Source organism: Rutilus rutilus (assembly GCF_951802725.1).
Source record: "Rutilus rutilus genome assembly, chromosome: 3".
NCBI classification, from domain to species: Eukaryota; Metazoa; Chordata; class Actinopteri; order Cypriniformes; family Leuciscidae; genus Rutilus; species Rutilus rutilus.
The window spans coordinates 35,480,052-35,492,955 of record NC_140211.1 but is presented as its reverse complement, the minus strand read 5'-3'; the positions used below and the strand labels follow the sequence as shown (position 1 = coordinate 35,492,955).

The following is a 12,904-nucleotide window of genomic DNA, read 5'->3' as shown; positions in this document are numbered from 1 at the left end:
TTTGAAAAGAAAAATGTACATACTTTGTATAAATTAGACATTGTGGCCGAGAAAATAAAAACCAATACAAGAACAAGGAAGAAACAGACAGCTCAAGCAATTGTATAGGAGTACAGGTATGTATAATCGATAAAGCATATATGTTACATTTATAAGCAAAATAAGCATATTAAAAATAAGAGAGAATAATAGAGCACTCAGGATATCTTGCTTAGAAGAGGTTTATAATATTTGCATGAAATATGTCATAAGTAATTTGTGTTAAATTTCACCTGAAAAACATATCAGCTATTTAGATCCCCCCCCCCCCCCCCCCCCACATTACTGTTGACTGTTGACATAGTAAAATATAATAACAAGTATTGATTAAATAGTTCATTAAATACGAACAAGTATTTCAACTTAAAAACCTTTGTTAGGCATGCGTTGTTATGTTTGTGTCTGTTCATTAAAAGATTGGTTGAGTGAAATCATTCAATTTGCATTCATAGTGGTGCTAGCCTATTATCACAAATCTTCAATTAATAAATGGGCAATTAAATATGTAAATATTCATATGCATATATAAGTCAACTTATACCTTTAGAAAAGTCAACTTTACTGGGATTCTGCTTTGTCTGTGATTCAACTAAATTTCAAAATTCTATTTTAAATAGAGTAGATGATTTAGGATTTTACATGAATGGCACTTAAACAAAATATAGATATTAATAAGAATTATATCAAAAGTAATTTATGCATTTTATAAAAGTTTAGACATGTGGGGCTTCTTACCCCAGTAGTGGGGTAATGGCCTCTCTCTTGGAATAATTTAACATTTTGTTCTATAACAACTAAATTAGCTAATGTTTCTATTTATTTCCTATAATAAAACATCATCATCATTCTAGCTAACTTTAAAATATTTCACAGATTAAAAGTAAATGCACATTGTTCTTAAGGGGGCCATATTCCCCAATGTTTCCCTACATATTTAAATGTATTTAATTGATTCCGCGATAACGTATAATTCTGATAAAACAATTTCAATTATTTTAAGTCATCTCAGAAACGGTCCATATTTTTGAAACAATGTTTTATTCACACATTGAATCTCTCTCGCCGGAGAGGCATGGGGTGGTGTACGGTGACGCGCAGATCTTCTATCCAATCAGAAAGCAGTCTGCAGATTAATGTAACAACGCGTAGTCAACACGGAAGCGGATGTGCTTGAATAAGTCCTGCACACTACCGAGCCGACAACGTGTAGCATCTCGGCTATTTGTATTTGTGCAGAATCTGTGAAAACAGTTGTGATCTTACGTGTGTGAGACACCGAGGCACGTTGATTCTGTCATCATGGAGCTGCTGACAGATGCACTGTTTTGGATCGGTGTTGCCACTGTGGCCTGGGTGTCGGTGTGCACTCTGTGCTGTCTGCTTAACGGGATTCGTGTGTGGATTGTGGGGAATGGAAATTTGATGAAGGCATCCAAACTCGGGAAATGGGCAGGTTGGTACACACACTGCACTGACATTATTCAGGCAAGCCGCTCCAACAATCAGCCATCAGTTACTGTGTGTCATCATGGTAACATGATGGGCATTTGATGATTCATTGTGAAGCAATTTCTACAATTTTTTTTGTCTATCAAGATGAGGGCTGGGGCTTTTTTTTTTTTTTTTTTACTAACTTTTTCTACTAACTTTTTCTTTTTCTTTTCCTTCACTGATCTTATCCGCTATACGTATCCACCGTTGACGTTTCCGGGTCTTTGGCTGAGGCTCTCGTTGCCACAGTTAAATAAACTTTTTTTTTTTCTTTTTTTTTTTTTTACAATAACGTATGCACATTTAAAGACAGAGAAACACGAGTTTGTTAATATATTAATACTTTTTTTTTTAAAGCATTTTGTTAGTTTGCATTATTTCAGATAATTTGAGTGACAGGTTGTCCCGCCCTCACGCCATTAAACACGTCATCAGAGAGCTGAGAAGAGATGTCACTGCAAGAGGGAGGGGAAGTTATTTTGATTAAAAAATTGAGGGCACATGAAATTACAAAAATAATGATGTGCACAGTTAAATCAAAACAAAATACTGCAATATTCCATTAAAAACAAAAATGGTATATTCTACATTCTATATTCTACATACTTTAAAGATGCAGAAGCTCATAGAAGCACAAGGTAATAAATTAGTTCATGGCTTTTGGCTCTTAACTGACATGTACTCTGTGACAAATGGATGAAGGTGATGATGACGAGTGGGATCTGGAGTTAACCAATGGATAATGCCTTTGCCTTTTTAGCACAGGTGGAGTGATCCTCACACTGACTATAGTCTTTTTGCCTTATTGGTAGATCTGACTTTTGACCATGAGCTTATCGTACGTGGAGTTCCAAAAGTCCATCATCCTTATACCAGTCACCACTATCATGCTTTGCTCTGATGATTTTGCCCTAAGCTCTGAACGGAAGATGTTGATCCTCCAATGACAAGCACTGAACGTGTCATTGATTAAAAGTCATCTGTGAAAATCCTCTTGTGTATTTGTAAATTATACTTATATGCACTTTTTGCTTTTAGACCAATATAAATAAGTGGATTTCAATGTTTTGGAATTATGACAGCTGCTTGTTTTCAAACTTTTTTTTATTAACAGAAACCGATAATATTGATATTAATTTAATGAACCAATATTCATTAAGTGATTCCAGAAGTTTCGAGATCTGTTTGTTCTTCAATAAAAACAATACTTGGTGGTTATTAATGATTGATAGGGATGCTCCAATATAATTTTTTTTTTTTTGCAGATACCGATAATTCTTTATACTTGAAAGCTGATAAACGATATATTGGCTAATAAATCTAAATCAAATTTTTATTTCAAAAACAAAAGATTCACCATTAAAAGCGATGTCCCAAGCACTTCAACGCAAATCAAACATATACAGCAGTAGCCTAGTTTGAACCAGTTTAAGTTTTAAAATTAATTTTACACTCCTTTGGCCAACTTTGTTTAAAAAAAAAAAGCTAAATAATGCAAACAAGTCATTGGACAACATAGCTTAAATATAAAGAATCAAAATACATGTTCCATGAGTAAATGCAATGGAATAGCCTCCGCACGGACAATAATGAAATTATTTTTATTAAACCATATTGTTGATGAAAATGACACGAGAAAAATAAAAGAGCTAGTTATTATTAATAATGCATTAATAAAAAAAAACAAAAAAAACTCTGAAATTAAAATAGCTGTTTAAAAATAGGAAGATTGCTGTTTGAGCTATGCCGTAAACTGACACATTTTGTTTGCAGGTAAATTAAATCAACGAAACATCCTACATGAGGTTCATCAGATATTATACAACAAAAACATATTACAACTTATATCTGCATAAAATGACACAAATCCACAAGTGAACTTGAACTAAGTTGCGTGTTTATCAGAATGTGTAACTCCTGCTGTGGATCCGCTCTTCCCATAACAATGCACTGAATTCACAAAGTTTTATTACAATTGTATTCCCATTATAATGTTACGTAATATGACAGTCCTAATTATAGTTATTGATGTCGTGCATTGCCGTTTGAGCTGCATGCGCCGAAGCTAAAGAAGATCACTGGTGCACTATTTTGTTAATTCTTAACCAAATGCGTCCTATATTAGACAAATCACATATATATGCACAAAATAAACATTATTACAACTTACAATTGCACAACACAAAACGAATGCACAAGCGAACTTATAGTAATTCTGTTCTGGATGTGCTCTTCCCTTATCAACGCTGAAACATGGGCGTACAAATAATTCACAACAAGTGTTTTCATTATAATTTTATATATAACAGACTTGCACTGCACATGTTGCACTTAAACGATTAGTTCACTTCAGAATTAAAATTTCCAGATCATTTACTCACCCCCACGTTCATGTCTTTCTTTCTTCAATTGATTTTTTCTCCATATAGTGGAATTCAATGGGGTCCAACGGTTTGAAGGTTCAAATTGCAGCTTCAAAGGGCTCTACATGATCCCAGACGAGGAATAAGGGTCTTATCTAGCGAAACGATCTGTCTTTTTTTTTTTACTCCCAAAAATATTTATATACTTTTTAACCACAAATGCTCGTCTTGCACTAGCACTGCGATGCATCACACATTACGTAGTCACGTCGAAAGGTCATGCGAGACATAGGCGGAAGTACCGACCTAGTGTTTACACAGCAAACGTACAAAGAAAATTGTACAATTCATATCTTTCATGAAAGATATGAATAAAAATTATGTTTATTCAGCCATACATCCTGTTTTCGGTCGAAGTCCACAGTAGTCGATTGTCGAGTTCACGCGTGTGATCATAGGTACTAAACCTATGCGCGTGAACTCGACAATCGACTACTGTGGACTTCGACCGAAAACAGGATGTAAATACAGGTATGTGCGCTGGCTGAATAAACATCATTTTTATTCATATCTTTCACATCTACTGCAGTCAGATTCACCCGCGTTCACTCCGAAGGAATCACTCACATGACCTGTGCACTTGTAATGACACATCAAGGATGCTAAGAGGCTAAAAGCAGGTTTAAAACTTGCCCCATTGAAGTCAACAGGATGCAAATTTTAAAAAGAGGATAACACGTTGTAGGCAACACCGATTTTTGTCGTTGTTCTCTGTACTGACAGCACTCCAAAATTTACAAAAAAATGAGCTCAATGTTAAAATTGACCGGAGTTCTCCTTTAAGTCAAACGCCATTTACAAAAAAATAAATAAAATAAAAGGTAAAACAACGATGTCGGACAATTTTGAAGTTTTTTGCCCTACCCTACCTCTTTGAACCAGAATGCGCGCAACCTTTCAACGTGCTTACGTAATGCGTGGCGCATCGCAGTGGTATATATATATATATATAATATAATATAATATAATATAATATAATATAATATAATCTTCTTTTTTTTTTTAAATGACAGATTGTTTGGCTAGATAAGACCCTTATTCCTCGGCTGGGATCGTGTAGAGCCCTTTGAAGCTGCTTTGAAACTGCAATTTTGATCTTCAAACTGTTGTACCCATTGAGGTCCACTATATGGAGAAAAATCCTGGAATGTTTTCCTCAAAAACCTTATTTTCTTTTCGACTGAAGAAAGATAGACATGAGCATCTTGGATGACGTGGGGGTGAGTAAATTATCAGGCAATTTTAATTCTGAAGTGAACTAATCCTTTAACTGTATTTTTCTTTTCAAAGTGATTTCAATCATATTTCAAGCAGTTCAAAAGCCTCATGGTGAACAGTGGGCATCTGAAGGAAATAATCCACTATTTATCTGCTTTAATATGTCAGCCAAATTGTCTTATTGGGTCGATAACTATAACATTAAAAATTAACATATAACATCCGATACCGATATGGTGGCTGATATATTGTGCATCCCTAATTATTGATTTATTAGTAGTGTTAGAACATTTTACATACTAATAATTATGCCACTCCCTTATAAATGTGGCTCCCTGGTTATGATTGTGAACCACTGATATAGTAAAAATAGCTATATCTTAAGTAAAATATAGATAGTTTTGTTTGTCTTCATAAATATGCCCCTTTTAATCTTCAAGAGCATTAGCATATTTTAATATAATATTTTTCAAAGAATGAAAGCCATGCCACTTGTGCACTATATTTAAAATTTGAATGCATAAACTCGCTTTGTGTGAAGAATAAATTGAATTTTAAGTTGTTTTTCACTGATAATCTTACTCTGTTAAAGTGCCCCTATTATGGATTTTTGAAAATTACCTTTCACGCAGTGTGTAATGTAGCTGTATGTGAATTTAAACAGTCTGCAAAGTTGTAAGTGCATCATAAAGTTATTTTATCTCAAAAGAGTCGACTCTGAACCGCTCAAACGAGTTGTTTGGAGTTCGAATCTATTTTCGCGAAGTTCACACGTCACAACTTACTACATTTGCATAATGCCCACCTACGTTCTGTGTGGACAGGACATCTTGCTGTAGCTCGTTTATGTGGACATCAGGGACGTCGTTAGGCCTATTTTAGGGGGGCTGAAGCTACCCCAAAATGTTCCTAAGCCCCCCTAAATAACAATTCGATTTATCAATAATCCGATCCTCATTCATATTTAGACGCAACAAATTATATATATCCAGCAGCAAAAAATAGCCGAAAATTCGGAAGTTGGACAGAAGTACAAAGAGTCGTAACAGAGCTGCCAACGCATTCACCGTGAGACACACGCAATAGACACTTTTCACATGCTCTCGCGCCACACATCCATTTTCTCACGCACAGAAAAATCACGAAGACCGACAGACTAGACAGAGCAGGTTACTTTATGATATAAAAGAATCTCAACTCTCAGATTCTGTCCATTTTATTACGAAATTCAAACAATAAATACCGTTTTGGCGTTTGTAAATGTTCCGTGACAGATCCCTAGCGCATGTGAACCGATCATCTCTACTAGCTAATAGTAAAAAAAACACGAACATTGTTGAAAGATACAGTAGTCTACAACTTACCGAAATATATATTCCTCATACATAATATCGATCAATCAGTGTTTTTTATCAGCGTGAAGAGGCCAATAACATAGCTGGAGAACAATTACCTCAGGAAAGCCATTTAATGAACATAATATAGGCTATAGCACGTAGTTGGCAAGAAAAAAGCTATAGAGTATTTTGCTAAATATGTGTTCTATATTACATATTTATTATATTTTTACTTGTATCATTAAATAAAGTTGTTGTTATAATAAAAAACACATTATATTTAATTTGAGTTATTTTTAACATTAAATAGGCTGATAGGGCTGTCTGTATGTTTACAGCATTAGGTTAGTTGTTTTTTTCTTGAGAAAAATTAACGCCTATCTTGAGTACCTAATATTTATCCAAATGAGTCAATATTAAATCAAATCACAATAATTGAATTGAAATAATAAAAAAAGCGTAGCTTACCAGAAATTGTACCATGCACCATAACATTTACATATAATTTTACACTTATGCTATACTAAAGCCTGAAATGGGCACTTTTTGTGACAGCAACTCTATCATTTTTGATCAAAGATGTGGCTTAACTTCAGAATTTGAACTAAAATCAGTATTCTTATGATTGCTCTGAACATTTCTGACTAAGTTCAACAAACATTTAATTAGCCTACTTATTCATAAACTTTTTATAAATTAATTATTCATAAACCTTTTATAAATTACTTATTCATAAACAAAAAAATTATAAAAATGTAGGTGTGACGGGGTTGAGACTATACAGGGTTGAAGAGACAAATACAGCTAAACATATACATAGTTGTTTTTTACTCAAATTCACTGTAAGATTTTCTATAAACGCAAGTTACAAATACCCTGGGGGCTAAGCCCCCCCTGTCTTCCAATCCTAGTGACGTCCCTGGTGGACATCATGTCGTCAAGACGCTATGCTCTCCGCTGAGAGTTTATTTTCACTTCTAAAGGATGGGGCTGTGAAGAATCAGTGGTTAAAATTCATCTTTACCACAATACCACAGCAGTATAATCCCAAACTTTTGCTGTTCCCTTCATTTTACTGACGACTTCTTCTCAAATCTCGGAGTTCAACGCGAGATTCGCAAAACGTTTGCTCTAGAAAGATGGGTCAGTACCCAGTTAATTTGGACCAACTTGCTCCTCAGAATCACAACCACTAAGTATGACTAATTATTGATGTATATGTTTTCTACCGCTGTTCAAAATACTTAGTTTTGTGTTTTATATTGTGTAGGTCTCCTGCTAACTGGCTAAATCACGTTATCACTGTCTTACTGAAAAACTTCTGCTAATCAGCTGTGGGCCACTATAGGGGCTTTCGCACCGGATAGTTCTAGGAACTAGCCACCGGAGTGGTTCCTCGAGAACTAACTAATGGTTCCTCTAGGAACGTTTTCTTGTTGCACTCGCACCGCCAGTAGAACTCTGAAATGACGTAAGCCGTGCTCGTTGCTGTGACTTTTATTTTGACCGTGCTGAGAACGCCAGAGCCTGATCAAATAAACAGTGCTTGCATTCTCCTTGTTCATTAGTTTACGATCTGTCTTAACAGTCCTGTCTAATACGTTATTAGATAGAACTGTTATACATAGAAAGACAAGTAGACAGTATATGAAAAGTTATTAGCATATGTCGTGCGGTTGATGTCCAGTGTCACTAGCTGAGCAGAAATACATAATCATGTTTCTCCTCAGCATAAAGGTTAAGAGGCCCATCTATCACTGTTTTCCATGTTCGTATAGTTAGTTTCTGGAGTAAACATATAGGCTATAATCTGTGTGTTTACATAGCTTTTTTAAAAATTGCGGGTGCTGGTGTTTTTGTGTGCATTCGGCCAATCTGCGTACGCTAATAGCCACTTTCCGACCAGAGGAACCTTTTCACAGTTCCTAGAACTATTGGTTAAAGTACCCGTATGTTCCTGCGGTGCGAACACGCCGACTAGGAACGACTTTAGTTCTAGGAACTCCATTTGGAGGAACTAATTTAGCCAAGTCAAGTCAAGTCATCTTCATTTATATAGCGCTTTTAACAATGTAGATTGTCTCAAAGCAGCTTCACAGAGATAAATGTATAATATAACGTAAGATTGTTTTGGCTTTATAGCGGTTCTTTAATAAAGTTATTTTCCAGCTAAAGTTAGTTTTGATTGATTCGCTTCCGTCGCAACGATCATTTGTTTTTAAATTAGGGCCGCCAAGACGACACCATTCTCTCTACACAGACTTTAAACGCGAACATGTGAGAAACGCTGATGGCGTTCAGATGCACATTAAGAACGAGTTCTATAGTTATGTGCGTTTGAATATATGTGTGCAGGTTTGGAATTCCCTACAAACCAAACCTAAACAAATTACTGGTGTTTCCTTATAGTTTTGATTCAGAATTTTATTTTATTTTATCAATTCGGGGTAGATACGCAAATTGAGTTTTCCCGACGACGCGTTATCTGTAGAGTGGGAAAGGGATCCTCCATAGGGAGAGACTAGTTGGCCCTTCAGCACTGCATTGACATCGGGTCCAGGCGAAGGTCCTTCATCAGATCTGGAAACGGCCTGGATCCGGCAGGCTGCGGGAAAACCTTGGGATAAACAAAGACACTAAAATTAGCGTAGATGCCATTCTTCTCATGATGTAACAAGTACATCAGGATTTATGGGAAGTGTTCCCGGTTCCAGCTGACCTAATCTATGCAGCCTAATATTGAATTATAGAAGTCTATAATGTATTATGTGAACGCTATGTCAAAGAGATGTGTCTTTAATCTAGATTTGAACTGACAGAGTGTGTCTGCTTCCCGGACAATGGTAGGAAGGCTGTTCCAAAGTTTTGGTGCTAAATAGGAAAAGGATCTACCGCCAGCAGTCGATTTAGATATTCTAGGTATTATCAACTGGCCGGAATTTTGAGATCGCAATAGACGTGAAGGAGTATAATGCGTTAAGAGCTCGCTCAAGTACCGCGGAGCTAAACCATTTAGTGCTTTGTAAGTAATCAGCAATATTTTAAAATTGATGCGATGTTTAATAGGGAGCCAGTGCAGTTTTGACAGAACCGGGCTAATATGGTCATACTTCCTGGTTCTGGTAAGAACTCGAGCTGCTGCGTTTTGGACCAGCTGTAGTTTGTTTATTAAGCGTGCAGGGCAACCACCCAGTAGAGCATTACAATAATCTAGCCTTGAGGTCATGAACGCATGGACTAATTGTTCCGCATTTGTCAATGAGAGCATATGACGTAATTTAGATATATTTTTAAGATGGAAAAATGCGGTTTTACAGATACTAGACACGTGACTTTCAAATGAAAGATTGGTATCAAAGAGCACACCCAGGTTCCTAACCGACGACGAAGACTTAACAGAGCAGCCATCAAGTGTTAGACAGTATTCTAGGTTATTACGTGAGGAAGTTTTTTGTCCAATAATTAGAATCTCTGTTTTTTCAGAATTTAGAAGTAGGAAATTACGAGTCATCCAGTTTTTTATATCAGCTATGCATTCTGTTAATTTAGTGAATTGGTAAGTTTCGTTAGGTTTTGAAGAAATATAGAGCTGAGTATCGTCGGCATAACAGTGGAAGCTAATTCCATGTTTCCTAATAATATCTCCTAATGGCAGCATGTACAGAGTGAACAGCAGCGGTCCTAGTACTGAGCCCTGTGGTACGCCATACTGAACTTGTGATTGATAAGACATCTCTTCATTTACTGCTACAAACTGATAACGGTCAGATAAGTATGATTTAAACCATGCTAGTGCAATTCCACTAATGCCAACATAGTTTTCTAGTCTATTTAAAAGAATGTCGTGGTCAATGGTGTCAAACGCAGCACTAAGATCGAGTAACACTAATAGAGAGACACAACCACGATCGGATGATAAGAGCAAATCATTTGTTACTCTAACGAGAGCAGTCTCAGTACTATGGTATGGTCTAAATCCGGACTGAAAATCCTCGCAGATATCATTTCTTTCTAGAAAGGAACATAGTTGTGAAGATACTGCCTTTTCTAGTATCTTTGACAGAAAGGGTAGATTCGAGATCGGCCTGTAATTGACTAATTCTGAAGGATCAAGTTGCATTTTTTTAACAAGCGGTTTAATCATAGCCAGCTTAAAGTTTTTTGGTACGTATCCTACAGACAAAGAGGAATTAATGATATTAAGAAGAGGATCTATGACCTCTGGAAGCATCTCTTTCAGTAGCTTAGTCGGTATAGGGTCTAACATACATGTTGTAGATTTAGATGATTTAACGAGTTTAGTAAATTCTTCCTCTCCTATAGCAATGAATGAATCAAATTTTTCCTCAGGGAGACTACAATGCACTGCCTGATGCGATACTGTAGTAGACGGTTGCATAGTTATAATTTTGTCCCTGATATTATCAATCTTATAAGTGAAGAAGTTCATAAAGTCATTACTGCTGTGCTGCTTGGAACCTTCTGTGTTTGAAGCTTTCTTTTTCGTTAGTTTAGCCACTGTTTCAAATAAATACCTAGGATTATGTTTATTTTCTTCTAATAGGTTTGAAAAATAAGCAGATCTAGCAGCTTTTAAAGCCTCTCTGTAAGCAATCGAGCTCTCTTTCCATGAAATGCGAAATACCTCTAATTTTGTTTTCTTCCAGTTGCGCTCCATTTTTCTGGCTGCTCTCTTAAGGGCCTGAGTGTGCTCGTTGTACCACGGCGTTGGATTATTTTCTTTAATCTTCTTTAAGCGCAAAGGAGCAACTGTGTCTAAAGTGCTGGAAAAGAGAGAGTTAAAAGTTTCTGTTGCAATATCAAGTTTTTCTAAGCTATCCGGGATGCTAAAATGATGAAACTGATCAGGAAGATTATTAATAAAGCAATCTTTAGTAGCAGAAGTGATAGGTCTAACATATTTGTAACACGGAGTCGGCTTTGCAGCCTTGGCTAAATGTAATTTACACGAGACTAGATAATGATCTGAGATGTCATCGCTCTGCTGCAGAATTTCAACGGCATCAACATCTATTCCATGTGATATTATTAGATCTAGAGTATGATTACGACGATGAGTAGGTCCTGACACGTGTTGTCTAACTCCAATTGAGTTTACAATGTCTTTAAATGCCAATCCCAATGCATCTTTTTCATTATCGATGTGTATATTAAAATCACCAACAATTAGTACTTTATCTGCAGCCAATACTAACTCTGATAGAAAGTCCGCAAATTCTTTGATAAAGTCTGTATGGTGCCCTGGTGGCCTGTATACAGTAGCCAGCACAAATCTCAAACGTGATTTATCATTTTTACTATATATTTTTACATTAAGCACTAACACTTCAAAAGAATTATATTCGAAACTTGATTTCTTAGTGGTTTTGAAAATATTACTATAAATTACAGCAACACCACCCCCTTTGCGTTTCAGACGGGGTTCATGTTTATAACAGTAATCTTGCGGGGTGGACTCATTTAAAGTAATGTAATCGTTTGGTTTTAGCCAGGTTTCTGTCAAACACAGCACATCTAGGTTATTATCTGAAATCATATCATTAACAATGAGTGCTTTTGAAGTAAGCGATCGAATATTCAGCAACCCAAGCTTTATCATTTGCTCATCTGTATTATATCTGTTTTTTATTTGTTGAACATGAATTAAATTTTTAACCTTAGATAGGTTTAAACATTTTTTGGATTTCCAAAATCGGGGAACAGACACAGTCTCTATATGATGATAGCTAGGTGAAAGAGGCTCTATGTGATGGGATTTATCTGACCTGGGTGACGCGAGGCCGCTAGCAGACGGTTGGTTTAGCCAGTCTGTCTGCTTCCTGACCTGGTGCCCAATTTGTCATGTTTGAGCTCTAAGACTATGAGCCATATTACTAGATAGAAGAGCAGCACCATCCCAGGAGGGATGAATACCATCTCTTTTCAACAGGTCAGGTTTGCCCCAAAAACTTTTCCAATTGTCTATGAATTCTATATTATTACACGGACACCACTCAGACAGCCAGCGATTCAGTGAACACAATCTACTAACTATCTCATCACTCCTGCGAACAGGAAGGGGGCCAGAGCAAATTACAGTGCCTGACATCGTACTTGCAAGTTCACACACCTCTTTAATATTAATTTTGGTGATCTCCGACTGGCGGAGTCGAACATCATTAGTGCCGACATGAATAATGATCTTAGAGAATTTACGATTAGCATTAGCCAGCACTTTTAAATTTGCTTTGATGTCAGGCGCTCTGGCTCCCGGCAAACATGTGACTATGTTCGCTGGTGTCTCTATTTTCACGTTCCGTGTGATCGAATCACCAATTACTAGGGCACAATCAACAGAATTCTCAGTGGGTGTTTCACTGAGCGGGGCAAATCGAT

The 12,904-nt window shown here is 36.4% G+C and overlaps 1 protein-coding gene across 1 annotated transcript in view; it reads left to right on the top strand.

Annotated features, from left to right (window-relative positions):
* The first annotated feature begins 1,184 nt into the window (after positions 1–1,184).
* hsd17b12b (hydroxysteroid (17-beta) dehydrogenase 12b) overlaps positions 1,185–12,904 on the top strand; it is a 33,772-nt gene continuing 22,052 nt past the window's right edge. The window contains exon 1 of the mRNA XM_084403967.1: positions 1,185–1,492. Within this exon, the coding sequence (XP_084260093.1) occupies positions 1,339–1,492 (154 nt within the window). The 5' untranslated portion in view covers positions 1,185–1,338. The remainder of the gene's footprint in view (positions 1,493–12,904) is intronic.